The sequence below is a fragment of the Rhinatrema bivittatum genome, chromosome 3 (genome assembly GCF_901001135.1).
Source record: "Rhinatrema bivittatum chromosome 3, aRhiBiv1.1, whole genome shotgun sequence".
NCBI lineage: Eukaryota > Metazoa > Chordata > Amphibia > Gymnophiona > Rhinatrematidae > Rhinatrema > Rhinatrema bivittatum.
The window spans coordinates 594,666,978-594,686,416 of NC_042617.1; the positions used below are offsets into that span (position 1 = coordinate 594,666,978).

Genomic DNA, 19,439 nt, shown 5'->3' on the forward strand with positions numbered 1-19,439 from the left:
TCCCGATATCACATTAAGCTACAAATCTAGGAGTATCATAAACACGGATTTATCAATGAACCACACATTTCCTCACGGACTAGAAAATCATTTTACAAATTACAGCTCTTAAATCATCTCCGCCCTCTACTTTTTCATCATGATTTCCGAAACTATTCTACAGTCACTAATTTTTTCTGGTCTGGATTATTGCAATGCCCTTTACCTAGGCTTACCTGATTCCACAATTCATTCTTTACATCTAGTCCAAAACAGCGCAGCTTGCATCTTATCCGGCGTCACTCTTTGAAATCACATCACACCAACTTTGCAATCCCTTCATTGGCTACCCATAAAATTCAGGACACAATATAAAGTACTTACTATCATTCACGGCTTAATACATAACTCTTCTTCTACTTGGCTCTGTTCTATGCTCCGTATCTACAAACCCATTCGACATTTAAGATCACTAACACAAAATCTATTAGACATTCCATCACCACGATTGGCAAGACTAGACATTACCAGAAGGAGAGCGTTCTCTGTAGCAAGACCCTCCCTCTGGAACTCATTACAGAATCCACTCTGTCTATTATCAAATCCACTCCACTTTAAAAAAATCTCTGAAAACACATCTGTTTCAATTAGCATTCAATACTTCATCAAATACGCAACAATAATTACGCAATCCTTCCTCCCCCCCTTCTTTAGCATTTTTTCCTTCTCCTTGAGCTATTATAACACTACAAAACCTATTCCCCCTCCCTCCCTTTCCAGATACTTATTCACTCCCCCCCTCCCATTCCCCCCCCTCCCTTATTTTATAGGGTAAATGATGGCACAAGTTTTCTTTCTCTATTAAGACCCTTTATTTTATAAAACTTTTCACTTTTATTGTTTATTATACCAATTTTGTGTAATTTTTATTCTTTTTTATTTTCTAACCTCTCTTTTATTTTATACTACTTTTTGTAAACCGTTTTGACAAAACATACATTTGAAAAACGGTACATAAATACTTTTAAATAAATAAATAAAATCAGCAACGAAGAGAGGCAGGTCTTGGAGGAGGGCGTCAGAGCGCTCCCAGAGCAGTGAGGCCCAAGATAGAGCCCTGCCCTCAAGTCGTGAGAGGATAAAGGTAGCTTTTGTCATTGCCTCTGGGAGAGCTGCGGCTTGGAGCATGAAGTGCATGTAACATTGGTTAATGAACCTTCGGCACTGTGCAGGGGTCACCACTGAAGCGAGGCAGGGCTTGCAGCAAGAGGTGAGACCTCGGAGGAGATGGCTGCGCCGGGAGGCTGGGAGCCGCGGGTGGCGCAGCGGGACCATGACTGGCGTCGAGACGAGCATTGAGCCACTCAGTGGAAGATGCCAGAGCCTCAAGGTACTGCTGTTGCTGCTGGATCTTGAGTGCCAGGCCTGGAATAGCCTGTAAGGCAGATGCCTCAGCCGAGTCCATGGCCTTGGCAACCTGTTGCATCCGTGGACCTTTGGCCCAAGGTGGTGTTGGCGCCAAAAGGTCCACGGGGTCCCCGTGGACCCCTCGGGTCCCCACCATCGGGTGGTGAGGCTGGATGGGAAGCAGAGGCCAGCTGGAGCTTTGCCACTACCAGCCCAATTCCTTGCAGGTTGAGCCCTTGGGTACCAAGGCCAGCTGCGTGGATGATCCCAGGAAGTAGGTGAGAGAGCACGGTGGCAATCAGAAGAGAGAGAGGCAGGAGGCCTGATACTATGAGCAGCACTGTTTCAGTCCGGTAGGCCAGGCTAGTCAGAGAGTGTAGCCGGAATTGATCCAGGAGATCAGAGGCAAGTAGCAGCAAGCGAGGTCAGGTCCAGTCTGAGGTCAGAGGCAGGCAGCGGTGAGCGAGGTCAGGTCTGGTCCAAGGTCTGAGGCAGGCAGCGGTAAGCGAGGTCAGGTCCAGTCCAGTGAGAAACAGGCAGCAGGAACAGGAGAACTGGAACAGCAACTTCAGGAACTCGAGCAAGGAGACCCGTTGCTAAGGCAAGCTCTGCGTGTCAGGGCTTGCCTTAAATACTCGGGGTTTGCAATGTCATCACTAGGGGCCGCGGGAAGGTTTCCCGCTGCTGCCCTTTAAACCTGGGTCAGTGGTGCACATGCGCCTAGGGACTGGGACCAGATGAGGCAGCATGGCGGCATCCCTTGCCGTGGCTGGGAGGCAGCTCACGCGGAGGTTGAGACAACGGCATCCCTCCGCATCGGAGGAGCTGAGGGGCCGGCCTGAGCCGAGCTGGGGAGCCGGGACGTGACAGGGCCGCAACGGGGTCCAGTGGGCACTGCCGGGACAAGACTGACCAAGGCCTGAGTCAGGTGTCGAGAGGTGAGGACGGGCCTTTTGGGACCTGGGATTGTAACACTTCCAACTCACTTAGCCTAGTTATTACGTCAGTCCTCAGTCAGAGGCCACCTCATGTGAACCTCAGTCAGAGGCCACACTGTGGGCTCCTTCCACACCATGCAATCATGGCCCATATCTCTTTTTTGCACACTCAGTGGCAAATGGATTACAATGCTCAGTGTGTGTTTTCCTGTATTTGACATCTGACAATTAAGAGATGTTAATCTGGAATGGTCACCATATTGTTTGGTATTATGAACCAAACAGAAAAACATACTGAGCATTATACAGTATTATATTTATTATACACAAGACATTATGTTGCAAATTATTTTCCCAATGGAGGGTAATAGCTATTTCTGCTTTCCATCAAGATATTTGATGATCTAATAAAAAATTCTGTTGCAGGGTTACTATTTTGTGTGTATGAAATCTTAAAAAGCTGTGCTTGCCCAACTTGGCAGCTAAGAAAAGATGTCTATTTTTCAGGTACAAATTGGCTGTCATTCTGATAACCTCAGCAATGCTAAAAAATTCTGTCGTGCCCCTGTGATTATACGGAGGTTTCCTGTGAAACAAGAGAAGATGTCCATCTCCAGTCTGTGGGGAGGTCTCCTTTACATCATAGTACCCTCTGGCTGTCATCTTGGCAAAGTCACCATATCTGTAGAAGGGGCAATGCACGCTCCTTATTTTAAACATGGTATGTATTGTGTAATACCCACTGACCTTCCCAGATAGTAGAAGAACATCAGAGAAAGTTGTGCCTTCTGTTTAGTATAAAGTATTAGAAAAATGTCCATGACATACAATATGTATGCATTTTTATATTTATTGCATTTATAAAACTGCCCCTCCTGCATGAGATTAAATGCACAATCAAATCTTTATGGGTAGAAATCCCATGTGTGTCGGGGAAGACTATAGTGATAGGAGTATACTACCATCCACCTGGTCAAGATGGTGAGACGGACAGTGAAATGCTAAGAGAAACCAGGGAAGCTAACCAAATTGGTAGTGCAGTAATAATGGGAGACTTCAATTACCCCAATATTGGCTGGGTAAGTGAAACATCAAGACATGCAAGAAAAGTGTCTGGATGGAATAAATGACAATTTGATAGAGCAATTGGTTCAGGAACCGACAAGAGAAGGAGCAATTTTAGATCTAATTCTCAGTGGTGCGAAGGATTTTATGAGAGAGGTAACGGTGGTAGGGCTGCTAAGCAGTAGTGATCATAACATGATCAAATCTGAATTAATGAATGGAAGGGGAAAATATGTAAATATACAGCTCTAGCACTAAACTTTCAAAAGGCAAACTTTGATAAAATGACAACAATAGTTAAAAAAAAAAAAAAAAAAAGAAAGGTGCAGCTACAAAGGTAAAATGTGTGCAACAGACATGGACCTTGTTTAAAAATACAATCTTTGAAGTGCAGTCCAGATGTATTCCAATCATTAAGAAAGGGGGAAGGAAGGCATGGTTAAAAGATGAGGTGAGGTGAAAGAGGCTATTTTAGCCAAAAAAAAATTCTTCAAAAATTTGAAGAAGGATCCATCTGAAGAAAATAGGAAAAAGAAAAGCATAAGCATTGTCAAATTAAGTGTAAAACATTGGTAAGGCAGGCGAAGACAGAATTTGAAATGAAGTTGGCCGTAGAGGCAAAAACTCATAATACAATTTTTTAAAAATATATCCGAAGCAAGAAACCTGTGAGGGAGTCGGTTGGACCATTAGATGACTGAGGGGTTAAAGGGGCTCTTAGGGAAGATAAGGCCATTGCAGAAAGACTAAATTAATTCTTGTTTCTGGGTTTACTAATGAGGATGTTGGGGAGATACCAGTTCCGGAGGTGGTTTTCAAGGATGATGAGTCAGATGAACTGAACGAAATCACTGTGAACCTGGAAGATGTAGTAGGCCAGATTGAGAAATTAAGGAGTAGCAAATTACCTGGACCAGATGGTATGCATCCCAGGATAATAAAGGAACTCAAAAATGAAATTTCTGATCTATTAGTTAAAAATTGTAAATTATCATTAAAATCATTGCACCTGAAGACTGGAGGGTGGCCACTTTAACTCCAATATTTAAAAAGGGCTCCAGGGGCGATCTGGGAAACTATAGACCACTGAACCTGACTTCAGATCTGGGAAAAATAGTGGAAACTATTTTAAAGATCAAAATCACAGAACATATAGAAAGACATGGTTTAATGGAATACAGTCAGCATGGATTTACCTATGGGAAGTCTTGCTCACAAATCTGCTTCATTTTTTGAAGGGGTTAAAAACATGTGGATAAAGGTGAACCGGTAGATGTAGTGTATTTGGATCTTCAGAAGGCGTTTGACAAAGTCCCTCATAAGAGGCTTCTAAGAAAACTAAAAAGTCATAGGATAGGAGGCGATGTCCTTTCGTGGATTACAGAGTAGTTAAAAATACAGGAAACAGAGAGTAGGATTAAATGGTCAATTTTCTCAGTGGAAAAAGGTTTAAACAGTAGAGTCCCTCAGGGATTTGTACTTGGACCGGTGCTTTTCAATATATTTATATAAATGATCTGGAAAGGAATACGACGAGTGAGGTTATCAAATTTGCAGAAGATACAAAATTATTCAATGTAGTTAAAATAACAGATTGTGATAAATTGCAGGAGGACCTTGTGAGACTGGAAGATTGGGCATTCAAATGGCAGATGAAATTTAATATTGACTAGTGCAAGGTGTTGCATATAGGGAAAAAGAATCCATGCTGTAGTTACACGATGTTAGGATCCTATTAGGAGCTACCACCCAGGAAAAAGATCTAGGCATCATAGTGGATAATACTTTAAAATTGTCAGCTCAGTGTGCTGCAGCAGACAAAAAAGCAAACAGAATGTTGGAAATTATTGGGAAGGGAAGCCTCTGTATCCCTCCATGGTTGGATAGGTTCTTGGAAGAGAAGCCCACTGAACGCTATTGATCGGGTTGATTGGGAAGAAGCCACTGCTATTGCTGGCAGTGGAGTATGTGATCTACTTAGTGTTTGGCTACTTACCAGGTACTTGTAGCCTGGATTGGCCACTGTTGGAAACAGGATATTGACTTGATGGACATTTGGACTGACCCAGTATGGCAATTCTTATGTTCTTATGATAGAGGTCTAGAAAATCATGAAAAGACTTGAACAATTTAATGTGAATCAGTTATTTACTCTCTAGAAATAAGTTAGAAAGTAGCTCATTTAAAACAAATTGAAGAAAATTCGTTTTCACTCAGCCAATAGTTAAGCTCTGGAATTCATTGCCAGAGGATGTGGTTACAGCAGTTAGGTAATGGGTTTAAAAAAGTTTGATAATTTCCTAGACAATAAGAACATAAGAACAAGCCATGCTGGGTCAGACCAAGGGTCCATCAAGCCCAGCATCCTGTTTCCAACAGTGGCCAATCCAGGCCATAAGAACCTGGCAAGTACCCCAAAAACTAAGTCTATTCCATGTTACAGTTGCTAATAAAAGCGGTGGTTATTATCTAAGTCAACTTAATTAATAGCACCAAGAACTTATCCAATCCTTTTTTAAACACAGCTATACTAACTGCACTAACCACATCTTCTGGCAACAAATTCCAGAGGTTAATTGTGTGTTGAGTGAAAAAGAACTTTCTCCGATCAGTTTTAAATGTGCCCCATGCTAACTTCATGGAGTGCCCCTAGTCTTTCTACTATCCGAAAGAAAAAAAACCAATTCACATCTACCCGTTCTAGACCTCTCATGATTTTAAACACCTCTATCATATCCCCCCTCAGCCGTCTCTTCTCCAAGCTGAAAAGTCCTAACCTCTTTAGTCTTTCCTCATAGGGGAGTTGTTCCATTCCCCTTATCATTTTGGTAGCCCTTCTCTGTACCTTCTCCATTGCAATTATATCTTTTTTGAGATGCGGCGACCAGAATTGTACACAGTATTCAAGGTGCGGTCTCACCATGGAGCGATACAGAGGCATTATGACATTTTCCGTTTTATTCACCATTCCCTTTCTAATAATTCCCAACATTCTGTTTGCTTTTTTGACTGCCGCAGCACACTGAACCGATGATTTCAATGTGTTAATCACTATGACGCCTAGATCTCTTTCTTGGGTTGTGGCACCTAATATGGAACCTAACATTTTTTCTCCTCTTTTCGCTACATATCTCTGTTCTTTCCTCACCTCAAGATAGGCTTGTTTTATTTCTGCTTTCATATTTTACTTTTCTTTTTTCTCTAATTTATTTCCCTTGAAGAGCACTCCTATTACCCTTTGGTATTATTCTGCCTTTCTCCTCCCTTTTTTCTCCTATCTTTTTCACTTCATATCTTCTGCTTCAACCTAATAATATCTAAGACCAATTTAATGGAATCAATTGCTTATTGTGACTGTATTGTTTCATAATTCAATTTGTTGTTCCAGGTTCTTTCAAGGTTAATGTTCAAGGTTCAATGTATAGCCTACAGGCAAGTTTTACGTTCTTTGTAAACCGGTTTGATTTGTATCTAATGCAGGAAGATTGGTATATAAAAACCAAAAATAAATAAATAAATAAAATTGTGTAACTATAGCATGGGTTATTTTTCCCTATATACATCACCTTGCACTTATCCACATCAAATTTCATCTGCCATTTTGATGCCCAACTTTCCAGCCTCACAAGGTCTTCCTGCAATTTATCACAATCTGCTTGTGATGTAACTACTCTGAACCGTTTTGTATCATCTGCAAATTTGATTACTTCACTTGTCGTAATTCATAAATTGCTATTAAGTAATAAGCAATAGTAGCTTGAGATTTATTTAATGTTTGGGTACTTGCCAGGTTCTTGTGACTTGGATTGGCCACTGTTGGAAATAGGATACTTGGCTTGATGGACCCTTGGTCTGACCCAGTATGGCATGTTCTTATGTTCTTAAGAAGCTTTGGGCAAGCACAATCAATAAAAACATCAATACATATAACAGACTATTTATAAAACATATACAACACATAAGAAAAGAAAAATAACACTTTCTGACAAGGTAAGAACACAAATTATAAATAACATGGAGATGAGCAAAGCAAGATCGCACAACTCTAGAGATCTGATCTTGAAAAGTGAGTTCAGAGTTGAACATAATCCCCAAGATGAAAACCTTGGATTTCACTGGCAAATTAATTCCTTCTAAAGATAAAAGAAGAGCAGAAAAGAAATAGAGGGTGTCTTACCCATAATATCTCGGTTTTCTGGGGCTTAACCTTCAGTTTATTTACTCTTAGTCACTTGTTAGGTGAAATAATATGTATTTGTCAATTGTAATAATTGAAAATCATCTTTAAACTGCTTCTCTTGTGTTCCCCAATATATCCCAATTCTTATGCTGAACAGTTCCATAAATTACCTAATATACACTGGGTGTATTTTCTGGCTCCCCCTAGTGGTTGAAGGTCCTTGGGAACTTTGTTTCCCTTTGAGAATCTGGCTGACACACACACACACTAGCTCTCACACACTCTCTTACCCACACACACACACACACACTCTCTCACACACACACACACACTCGCTCTCACACACTCTCTTACCCTCTCACACACACACACTCTCTCACACACTCTCTTACCCACACACACACACACACTCTCTCACACACACACACACACTCGCTCTCACACACTCTCTTACCCTCACACACACACACACACACTCACACTCACACTCTCTTTCTCTCTCTCACACACACACACCACATATTTTCTTTTGTGCCTGCATTGTAACAGCCACAAGGTATGCACCAAACAGTATGCTTGGTGATTTCGACATGAAACCGCTAGGTGTACCTTTCATTTCCTTATGTAACCACACCCCCTTTTCCCCATACTTAAAAGCATGCACATTATGAAACTATCTTTGCTGTCTTCTTGCTTAACTTACCTATTTATATGACACTATAGGCTCTGATTTATTTTTCCACAATGCTACAGGAAAGACCAATCTGTCTAACTGGCTAAAAACCATCCGCCATTACCCAGCTCCATGGGCAGAGCTCGCTAGCGAGAGCATCATTTTCACTGTTTCATCTGAGAGCGTGCGCACCCTTGAGAACCCTGAGGACTTGCTCGCCTTCTGGGACAGAATCATGAGAGCCATTTGTGAACTGGCTGCTATTCCAGCGCCTTTCCAACGCCAGGAGAGGATTATAGCTGATGTTCAGATATCTCTTGGTGAGTATGATAAAGGTGAACCGGTAGATGTAGTGTATTTGGATTTTCAGAAGGCGTTTGACAAAGTCCCTCATGAGAGGCTTCTAAGAAAACTAAAAATTCATGGAATAGGAGGCGATGTCCTTTCGTGGATTACAAACTGGTTAAAAGACAGGAAACAGAGAGTAGGATTAAATGGTCAATTTTCTCAGTGGAAAAGGGTAAACAGTAGAGTGCCTCATGGATTTGTACTTGGACCAGAGCTTTTCAATATATATATAAATGATCTGGAAAGGAATACAATGAGTGAGGTTATCAAATTTGCGGATGATACAAAATTATTCAGACTAGTTAAATCACAAGCAGACTGTGATACATTACAGGAGGACCTTGCAAGACTGGAAGATTGGGCATCCAAATGGCAGATGAAATTTAATGTGGACAAGTACAAGGTGTTGCATATAGGGAAAAATAACCCTTGCTGTAGTTACACGATGTTAGGTTCCATATTAGGAGCTACCATCCAGGAAAAAGATCTAGGATTCATAGTGGATAATACTTTAAAATCGTCGGCTCAGTGTGCTGCAGCAGTCAAAAAAGCAAATAGAATGTTAGGAATTATTAGGAAGGGAATGGTTAATAAAACGGAAAATGTCATAATGCCTCTATATCACTCCATTATTTATTTATTTATTTAGGGCTTTTTTATACCGACACTCATGATACCAATCATATCGTGTCGGTTTACAATAAACATCTGTGCAATAACATTAACATCAACGTGAACAATAGGCGAAGAGAGAAAAAGTGAATGAAAGTTACAATAAAACAGGGGCACTAGAACTGGGAGGAGGAAAAGCCAAAGTCATGGCTACCATAGAAATAAATAATATCTAGTCTCAGAAATAAATAATATCTAATCATACATAGGACTATAATAATCACTTGTACTCAGGACTGAATATTATCAAATGTGTACTTAGTAGGGAGGTGAATCGTTTTTTGACTATTTAAAATATCGTCCGATATATTTTAAATCATCAAAAATCATTAGAGGCGATACGTAATAGCAATTCCCCCGATTTATCATCAAAAATCGGGGGGAGGGGAAGGGGGAGGGCGGGAATACCGGCACACTAAAACAACCCTAAAACCCACCCCGACCCTTTAAAATAAATCCCCCACCCTCCTGAACCCCCCCCAAATGCCTTAAATTACCTGGGGTCCAGGGGGGGGTCCCGGTGTGATCTTTTACTCTCGGGCCTCCGGTGCATTGTAGAAATGGCGCCGGAGGCGCCATTTCTACAACGCCTCCTGACCCCCCCAGCTTGGGGGGGTCAGGAGGCCTCCCCAAGCTGGCCAAAAGTCCCTGGGGGTCCTGCGGGGGTCCGGGAGTGATCTCCTACGCTCCTGACGTCGGGGGACAAAAAACAAAATGGTGCCGGCGCCATTTCTACAACGCACCGGAGGCCCGAGAGTAAAAGATCACACCGGGACCCCCCCCTCTGGACCCCAGGTAATTTAAGGCATTTTGGGGGGGTTCGGGAGGGTGGGGGATTTATTTTAAAGGGTCGGGGTGGGTTTTAGGGATGTTTTAGTGTGCCGGTTTTCCCGCCCTCCCCCGATTTATGATTTACACGATATTTAAAAAAACAAAACCGTGACTATCAGATTCCCTCCCCCCCCCAGCCGAAATCGATCGTTAAGACGATCGATCACACGATTCACATCTCTAGTACTTAGTCTCCTATACTTAGGGCTGTAGACTATCAAATGTTCCTGACTAAAATAGTATTAGTTCATAAAACTTAGGACTGATTGATTAATTAATTTATTTATTTAAGGCTTTTATATACCGATTTTCTTGATACAAATCAAATCAACTCTGTTTACATCAAACAATGCAGTAACTGTAACCAAACCAAACAACAAGAGACAAATTGAAGGAGTATAAAGTTACATTATAACAAGGATGCCTTAAACTGGGAGTAGGAAACAAGAAAGGGGAAAACGAAGATAAAGTGCAATATACAAGAGAATATGTGAGGGGCAAGGAGCCAACCTCGTGGTAACTTGTAACATGATTTAGCATTTATTTCCTTACATCATTACTGGAACGTAATGATGTAATGATGTAATGGTGTGTGTAGCGTACCTTTGTATGCTTCTCTGATGGGTCTGGATGAGAAGTGTAGCGTGAGTGAGTGTGTAGATCGATGGGTTTTTTGTTGTAGATAGCTTTATGGATGATGGTGAGACACTTGTGTAGAATTCTGAAGTTTACTGGGAGCCAATGTAGGTTTTTCAAGATAGGTGAGATGTGGTCTCTTCTATTGGAGTTTGTTAAAATTCTGGCGGCCGAATTTTGTAGCATCTGAAGCGGTTTGGTGGAGGAAGTGGGAAGGCCTTGCAGAATGGGATTGCAGTAATCTACTTTGGAGAATATAATAGCCTGGAGTACCGATCTGAAGTCTTGAAAATACAAGCGGTTTGAGTCTTTTTAATACCTGAAGTTTGAAGAAGCTGTCTTTGGTTGTGTGGTGATGAACTTTTTTAGATTTAGCTGGTTATCAATTATAACTCCGAGGTCTCTTGCTTGGTTGACCAGGGTGTTGGTGTGACTTGAGTGTAGGCTATCTTTGTGGTTGAGAGATATTAGGAGCATTTCTGTCTTGGACGTGTTGAGCACAAGGTTTAAGGTGGTAAGGAGGTTGTTGATTACTTGGAGGCATTTGTCCCAGAATTTCAGTGTTTTTGTGAGGGATTTGGTTATAGGGATCAGGATTTGGACATCGTCGGTGTAGAGATAGTGTTTGAGTTAAAGATTCGTAAGCAGCTGGCAAAAGGGGAGAAGGTATAGGTTGAATAGAGTAGGAGACAGAGGAGCCCTGTGGAACACCTCTTGTGGTGTTGATGAGCAGAGATTCCTTGTTGTTGATCTTTACTTTGTAGCCTCTGCTCGTGAGAAAGGAGTCGAACCATTTGAAAGCCGTACCTGTTATCCCGATGTCCGAAATTCGTTTAAGGAGAGTGGAATGATTCACCGTGTCAAATGCTGCCGAGATGTCTAGGAGTATTAGAAGGAAGGAGTGCCCGGAGTCCATACCCATGATGAGATGGTCTGTGAGGGAGATGAGGAGGGATTCGGTGCTTAGCGCTTTGCGAAATCCATATTGCGATGACTGGAGAATGTTGTGATCTTCCAGGTATTCTAATAATTGGGTGTTGACTATTTTTTCTATGATCTTTGCTAGAAAAGGTAGATTGGAAATAGGTCGGAAGTTGTTGGGTTCTCTAGGATCCAGATTTGCTTTCTTAAGAAGGGGTTTGAGGGTGGCAATTTTGAGTATGTCCGGGAAGATTCCTTGAGATAGTGAGCAGTTTACCATTAGAGGTGTGCATCTGTTTTCCACGAATTTGTAATCTGCAACTTATTTTTTGCTATCTGTTAAATACTTTATCAATGTTTATCAAAATTGCACTTTGATAAAACATGCTTAATAGTATACACAATGTAAATTCGTATATAATTCAAATGCTGCACTTTGTATATAATTCCTACCTTGTAAGCACTTTCTCCTGCTTATATGCCCTCTTCTCTCCAGTTAGAAATTGTTTATCCTATCCTTTTGCTAACAAGCCTAGTTCCACTTCCCTGTTATAATGTAACTTTTTTGCTTTCATTGTTAACTGGTTCCCCCTAGTTTATTGTAAACCGGTACGATAAGACCTGATCTTGAGCATCGGTATATTAAAAGAATTTAAATAAAATAAAATAATAAATACATGGGGAGGCGAAACGCATCGCGACTCCCCATGTATAAAACAGATTTCTGTTTTATTCAGCGCGCCACAAGGCGCGCACTTTTCCTCACCACCATTAGCTGCGAGCTAGTACCCAGGATTACAAAATGGCGGTGCCCTTGCAGTAACCATGCCAACCTGTCTGACCCTTTCCTGTGAGTTGCAGTGACTCACAGGAAAGGGTCGGACAGGTCGGCATGGATACCGGAACGCAGCGTATCTGCGCTGACATTTTTGAGCAGCACTGAATGCAGCCAATCGCGCTGTCATTCAGTGCTCTCTGTGGATTTTAGTGACGAGCCAGCAGTATATAAACAGCAGCACGAGGAGGCACGCAGTTATTTCCAGCGATTCTGTGGGGAGGTGGGCTGGGCTGGGTGGAAGAGGCAGGCAGGCAGGAAAGCAGAACTGATAGAGAAGAGATACCAGGCTAGCAAAGGAAAGAAAAATATTCCTTGTCTTGCTGTAGTGCCAGGGGTCAGCTACAGTCACTAGTATTCCTGTTTCTTTCAAGCAGTTTATTTTGGTCATACTCATCTCTGACTGAGAAGAGAAGTTGACTGTGCTAGGTCACCTAGCACTGACCACCATTTACCATTGAGGGTGTTGGGCTGGCTTGGAGAAGATATTATTTTCAATGTCATCCATTTTTCTGGAGTGACAAAAATTCCTGCTTTATTAAATTCCAATTACTTAGTCTGTCAGTGCAGTGGGCATTTTAAACAGACTGAACATTGTCATTGAGTGGGTCTGTGCAGTCAAGTGCCCGGGGAGTTCTCTGCCTCTTTTGTGCTTAAAGCAAGCTAGTTCTGTGTGCACTCCACACACATTAGTGCACAGCCAGGCAGGCAGTGTGACAGTGGGCAGTGGGCATTTTAAACAGACTGAACATTATTATTGTGGGCCAGTGGGCAGTGTTATCACTCAGTGACATAAAATCCATAATGTCAGGGAAAGAGAGATGCAATCGACTTATTGGGACTGGCAGAGGAAGCACCCTAAAAGACACTAGTGCAACACCACCAGTACAGCTAAAAAGGCAACTGTCGCAATCTAAACTCTTTGTAGGAGATGGCAGTTCCATGCCAAAAAAAACGAAATCTGACCATGATACATCGCCATTGCCACCACTTGTTTTCTGGCCCTGTAATTTTGGAGGAGAGGGAAGGGGAGGCAGAGTCATACCAGACAAAATGTAGACACACAAAAGCAGCAGGGGGGCAGAAGTCTCGACTAACACTTAGCTGTTCACAAGGTAGCACAGTCACTGTTAGCTTCTGATTCAGATGAAGATCTTCTTGGGTGGGATTCTCATCAGATATGGAAGACGTAATAGCTGACGAATCTTCGGTAGAATCAGTTAGTCCTGTCTTAGCCTCCAGAATTGTGCAGCAGGGGAGAGATGACAGTGATATCGAGGAGGAGGAAGAGCAGTCAGTACGGGGACAGAGGGTGATTGGTGCCCCCTCTGGCATTGCTTCTCAGGGTACACCCACTACCTCAACTCCAGTGCTAGCATCCACCCCCAAGGTGTTAGAGAGGGGAGGATCACGAAAGACATCTCCGATTTGGAAACACTTTAAAGTGACGGAAGACCCGCGTTATGCTCGGTGTAATTACTGTGCCAGGGATATTAGCAGAGGCAAGCAAATGGGACATCTATCTAATTTTGGCATGAACCATCATATGAAGAGGCAACACCCAACAAGATTACTGCCATCTGAGGATGGTGGCAGTTCTAGTCGGGGAACCCCTTCCAATCAGTGTGCAGTGGTAGGAAAGCAGCAGAGTCTGCCCACGCCCTCATACCCTTCTAGCAGTCAGGCGGCACGCCATCAACCCCCTGACATGTGGCAGAAGCGACAAACCACCATGGAGGAAATGGGGTGGAGTGCGGTAACGCTATCCCGGGGTAGGAGGCAGGCAGCTTCAAAAGTTGTAACCAGGAGCATTGGGGAAATGATTGCCCTTGATGACCAGCCCTTGCAGCTAGTGCAGAATGCGGGTTTCAAGCGTTTTTTTGAAGGTCGTACAACCAAATTACAAAATCCCGTGCAGAACCACATTTAGTAGAAAGGTCATCCCCAGCCTGTACAAGCAGTGTCGCAGTCGCTTGCAAGCACTGCTAGGTAAGGCAGACGGAAGAGTGCATTTCACCTGTGATATTGGACAGCCATGAATGCTGCACACTCTTACCTCTCTCTGACAGCACACTGGTGGGACATGGCAGAGGAAGGGGCAGCCAGCAGCTCTATTACTGAAGAAGTATCAGGGTGGAGGTGGGCTTTACTGCACACCCACCTGACGGACCAGGCCCATACTGCAGCCAATATTCTAGCATGCATCAGAAAGATGCTGGAGGGCTGGCAACTACACCAGCGAGACAGGAAAACGCAGGCAGGGTTCTTTGTCACAGACAATGGTGCAAACATGGTTAAGGCAATAAGTGATGGGTGGTTTAAGAACATCCGATGTTTTGCACACACTCTGCACCTGGTAGTGAAGTCAGCTCTGGGCTTGGAGTCCAATGACAAGGAGAATGAATATCTGCATAGGTTAATACAGAAGTGCAGGAACATAGCAGCACACTTCCACAGAAGTGTCAAGGCGGGGCAGGTTCTCCGACAAAAGCAGACTGATTTGGAGATGCCTCACAAGCGTCTCATTCAAGACATTGCCACCCAGTGGAATTCCACCTTTATGATGCTGGAGAGGTTACTGGAGATGCAGATAACCCTTCATGAACTTTCTGGTACAATAGACATAGGTGTGCAGAATCCCCTAGGGCATCATGATTGGTTAGTCATGAGTCAGCTGGTAAAAATCCTGCAGCCCTTCAAGGATGTCATGGAGGAGCTGAGTTCCAGAAGTGCCACCTTGGCTGACATCATCCCTATAGTTAAATTCCTGGATGAACATTTGGAGGCCTTAAACGGGAAGAGGGAATGACTGCTGAGGTGTTGCAGTGTCTGGACGTTTTGCAGCAGCAGGTGAAAGACAGATTAAGGCCTTTAACAGACGACCGCACATACATGCTCGCCTCTGTCTGTGATCCCCGTGTGAAAGGTAAACTCGCCCTACAGACCAATTGTCTGTCATTTGTGAAGGAGCTGCTGTTAGCAAAGGTCCGTGAACAGGAACGCCCTAGGCGGAGACAGATTAGGCTTGAAGCAGAGGTGGAAAACAGCAGGCACGTCAGAGTTGTGCTGCTAGCCCAGGCAGAAGCAGCCCTGTGTCAGTGACAGATAGTACCTCCTCCTCCACGTCAGAATGCCAAGGCATGTTGGCCATAAAGATTCATGAGTTGTGCACCGGGCGACAGAGAAAGTAGCTGGATTGAGTGACTCTGAGCCCTCCCAAGCACAGGAGGAGACAGCAGCACAGCTGTCAGTGACACGGTATCTCTCAGAGCCGATAGAGAAAATGCAGACAGATCCGCTGGCATATTGGGCACACAAGTCCACTGTCTGGCCACACCTAGCCAAAGTGGCTCAGCAATATCTGTCATGTCCACCAACCAGTGTACCCAGTGAACACGTCTTTTCAATGACAGGGGATATCATGAGCCCTCACCGCTCAAGGCTGACACCAGAGTTGATGGAAATGCTAGTGTTTTTGAAAGTAAACCTGCCTTTGCTTGGCTTTCCAAATTTCCCTGTGAATGGCAAGATGAATAAAAGCTATTCAAAGTCTTGCAGCAGCTCCAATTGCCTCCTATGCTCCAGATAATGTAAGCACTGCAGCACATGTTCCTGACATGAATCGCTGTGCCTGACCATCTATTGTGCAGGCCTTGTGTTCCTACCAGTGTTTGACCTCGATAGCTGTGCCTGTTCATCCAGGCCTTGTGTTCCTACCGGTGTTTGACCTCAATTGCTATGCCTGTCAGTCCAGGCCTTGTGTCCCTAGGTGGGATTGACCTCTGTCCTCGACTGCTGCGCCTGTTCATCCAGGCTTTGTGTTCCTAAAAGTGTTTGACCTCGATTGCTGTGCCTGTTCATCCAGACCTTGTGTTCCTACCGGTGTTTGACCTCAATTGCTGTGCCTGTTCATCCAGGCCTTGTGTTCCTACTGGTGTTTGACCTCAAATGCTATGCCTGTTCATCCAGGCCTTGTGTTCCTAAAAGTGTTTGAACTCGATTGCTGTGCCTGTTCATCCAGGCCTTGTGTTCCTACCAGTGTTTGACCTCGATTGCTGTGCCTGTTCATCCAGGCCTTGTGTTCCTAAAAGTGTTTGACCTCGATTGCTGCGCCTGTTCATCCAGGCCTTGTGTTCCTAAAAGTGTTTGACCTCGATTGCTGTGCCTGTTCATCCAGACCTTGTGTTCCTACCGGTGTTTGACCTCAATTGCTGTGCCTGTTCATCCAGGCCTTGTGTTCCTACTGGTGTTTGACCTCAAATGCTATGCCTGTTCATCCAGGCCTTGTGTTCCTAAAAGTGTTTGAACTCGATTGCTGTGCCTGTTCATCTAGGCCTTGTGTTCCTACCAGTGTTTGACCTCGTTTGCTGTGCCTGTTCATCCAGGCCTTGTGTTCCTAAAAGTCTTTGACCTAGATTGCTGCGCCTGTTCATCCAGGCCTTGTGTTCCTAAAAGTCTTTGACCTCGATTGCTGTGCCTGTTTCATCCAGGCCTTGTGTTTCCTAAAGTGTTTGACCTCGATTGCTATGCCTGTCAGTCCAAGCATTGTGTTCCTAAAAGTCTTTGACCTCGATTGCTGTGCCTGTTCATCCAGGCCTTGTGTTCCTACCAGTGTTTGACCTCGATTGCTGTGCCTGTTCATCCAGGCCTTGTGTCCTACAAGGGTTTCCACTTAGATTGCATGCCCTCTGGGGATAGGGAAATACCTACAGTACCTGAGTGTAATCAACTATGAAGGTGCTGGAAACGTATTTAAAATAAGAAAATAAATAAATTAAAAAAAAAAAAAATTACTATCCCTGTCCATCCAGGCCTGTATTCCTACCAGTGTTTGACCTCAATAGCTGTGCCTGTTCATCCAGGCCTTGTGTCCTACCAGTGTTTGACCTCGATTGCTGTGCCTGTCAGTCCAGGCATTGTGTTCCTAAAAGTGTTTGACCTCTATGGTACAAAGTCAACATAGGTTGATATTGCAGATTGGACTTGAGTAGCAGTATTCTTATTTCTGAGAGCTCTTCCAGTTCCTTTGTCATCAGCTGAAGTGCGTAAGTACAGTCGGAATTCACTAGACGCCAAGGATATCACTAGACGCCAATGTAAACACCGGGTACAAACCCAACTCTAGAGGTGAACCCGTTCCAGGGAGTCCTTCCCTGCACAAAGGAAAGGGAACCTCTCGCACTGGGCCAGCCTGTCTTTCCCCTATCAAAACCACAGGGACCAGACTACCTCCACTCTGCCAGCCTGTCTTGCCCCTATCAGCTTTCTGCCATTCTGCTTTGCTGCCATACACCAGATGACTCACTTAACTCCTTGTGGTATTCTTGCCACTCTCATGGTTCCTCATGTGTTGGTGCTAGTCTATCTGCTTGCTATGTTCCCCCTTCATTGTGCTGTTGGGATGTCAATGCCACTTGTCTTGCCGCTTTGCCTGTCGTGCTGCCTTCGATGGTTCATGCATCTGCTATTGGTGCTCTGTTTTGAAGCTGTGGTGTGTTTTTGACATTCTCACTGCTGCTTTGTGCCTCTGTTAAAGCACTCTTGCCACTTCTGGTACCCCTTTGCACCTTTACAGTGCCTTAGGCTATTCATGCCACTTTGGTGCCACTTTGCCACAGTCTAAGTACCTTGGAGCTCTTTGTTGTTGTGATGATTGCTCCCCAGAAGTTTCATGAAAATTGATAAGAAAACCCCAATTTCCTGGCGTGTAGCCAGATGGACTCAGTACAAATGGGATAGTATCCGCGTGCTAGCAGTTGGAGACGGATCTGACGTCAGCACGGGGGCGTATATATCCCCACAGGAAGTGTAGCTATTCAGTAATTTCCGTCTCCAAAGCAGTTTGGAGTGCCTGCACGCTAGTTGAGCGTGCTTTTCCAAGACTACTTTAATTTTTTTTTTTTTCTTATCTTGTTGACACTCATTGCTGAATGCTTAATGAATGCTCATTGAGAGCATATTGCTGCCCACTCATTGCTGAAAGCTTATTGAATGCACATTGCGAGCATATTGCTGAGCGTATTACTGAAAGCTTATTGAATGCACATTGAGAGCATATTGCTGGGCGCTTATTACTGAAAGCTTATTGAATGCACATTGAGAGCATATTGCTGAGTGCTTCTTACTGAATACCTACTGACTGCAAATTGAGCGTATATGACTAACCGCTTCTTGGTGCTTGGGCCACCTGTTGCGGTACACACGTTGAGTGCCTGTTGTATTAAGCGCCTATTGCTGCCGCATATTATTATTGAGCGCCTGTTGTATTAAGCGCCTATTGCTGCCGCATACTATTATTGAGCGCCTGTTGTATTAAAGCGCCTATTGCTGCCGCATATGATTATTGAGCGCCTGTTGTATAAAGCGCCTATTGCTGCCGCATATGATTATTGAGCGCCTGTTGTATTAAGCGCCTATTGCTGCCGCATATGATTATTGAGCGCCTGTTGTATTAAGCGCCTATTGCTGCCGCATATGATTATTGAGCGCCTGTTGTATTAAGCGCCTATTGCGGCCGCATATTATTCTTTAGCGCCTATTGTTCAATGGATCAGAACACTGCGGAGTCCTCAGCAGGCATTGCAGCCCTTGGCCTCTGCTCTGCATGCCACCTTAGGGCCACGTGCAGGGAGGAGCCAGATTTTCGGTGTGCCCAATGTGAGGGGGCCGTGCGACCCTCGGGCCAGGACCAGTCTCAACCACGATTTGTGGACAGTTCCCCAGGGGCTACCCCGGAGTTAGGGGGCAGTCTCGACCAATCGGACTTCCCGGAGGAGCTTGTACCCCGGCGATTAGAGGCTGCCTCCATTTCCTGGGTGGATCTCTTTAAGGGAATTCATGCTTTTGTACAGATGCAAACGGCTGCCCATCCAGGCCCTGCGGTTCCTGCTGCTCCTGTAGTTCCTGCGGTGGCTGCGCCTGCGGCAGCTGCTGCAGTAGCAGCTCCTGCGGATC

General features: G+C 44.1%; 1 protein-coding gene across 2 annotated transcripts in view; it reads left to right on the forward strand.

The window, feature by feature from the left end:
• The window catches only part of LOC115088446 (TRPM8 channel-associated factor homolog), a 98,684-nt gene that overhangs the window by 63,474 nt on the left and 15,771 nt on the right, over positions 1 to 19,439 (forward strand). For both annotated transcript variants that reach the window (XM_029596728.1, XM_029596727.1), the window contains 2 exons: positions 2,832 to 3,045; positions 8,323 to 8,562. In XM_029596728.1, coding sequence (XP_029452588.1) covers positions 2,832 to 3,045; positions 8,323 to 8,562 — 454 coding nt within the window. The remainder of the gene's footprint in view (positions 1 to 2,831; positions 3,046 to 8,322; positions 8,563 to 19,439) is intronic.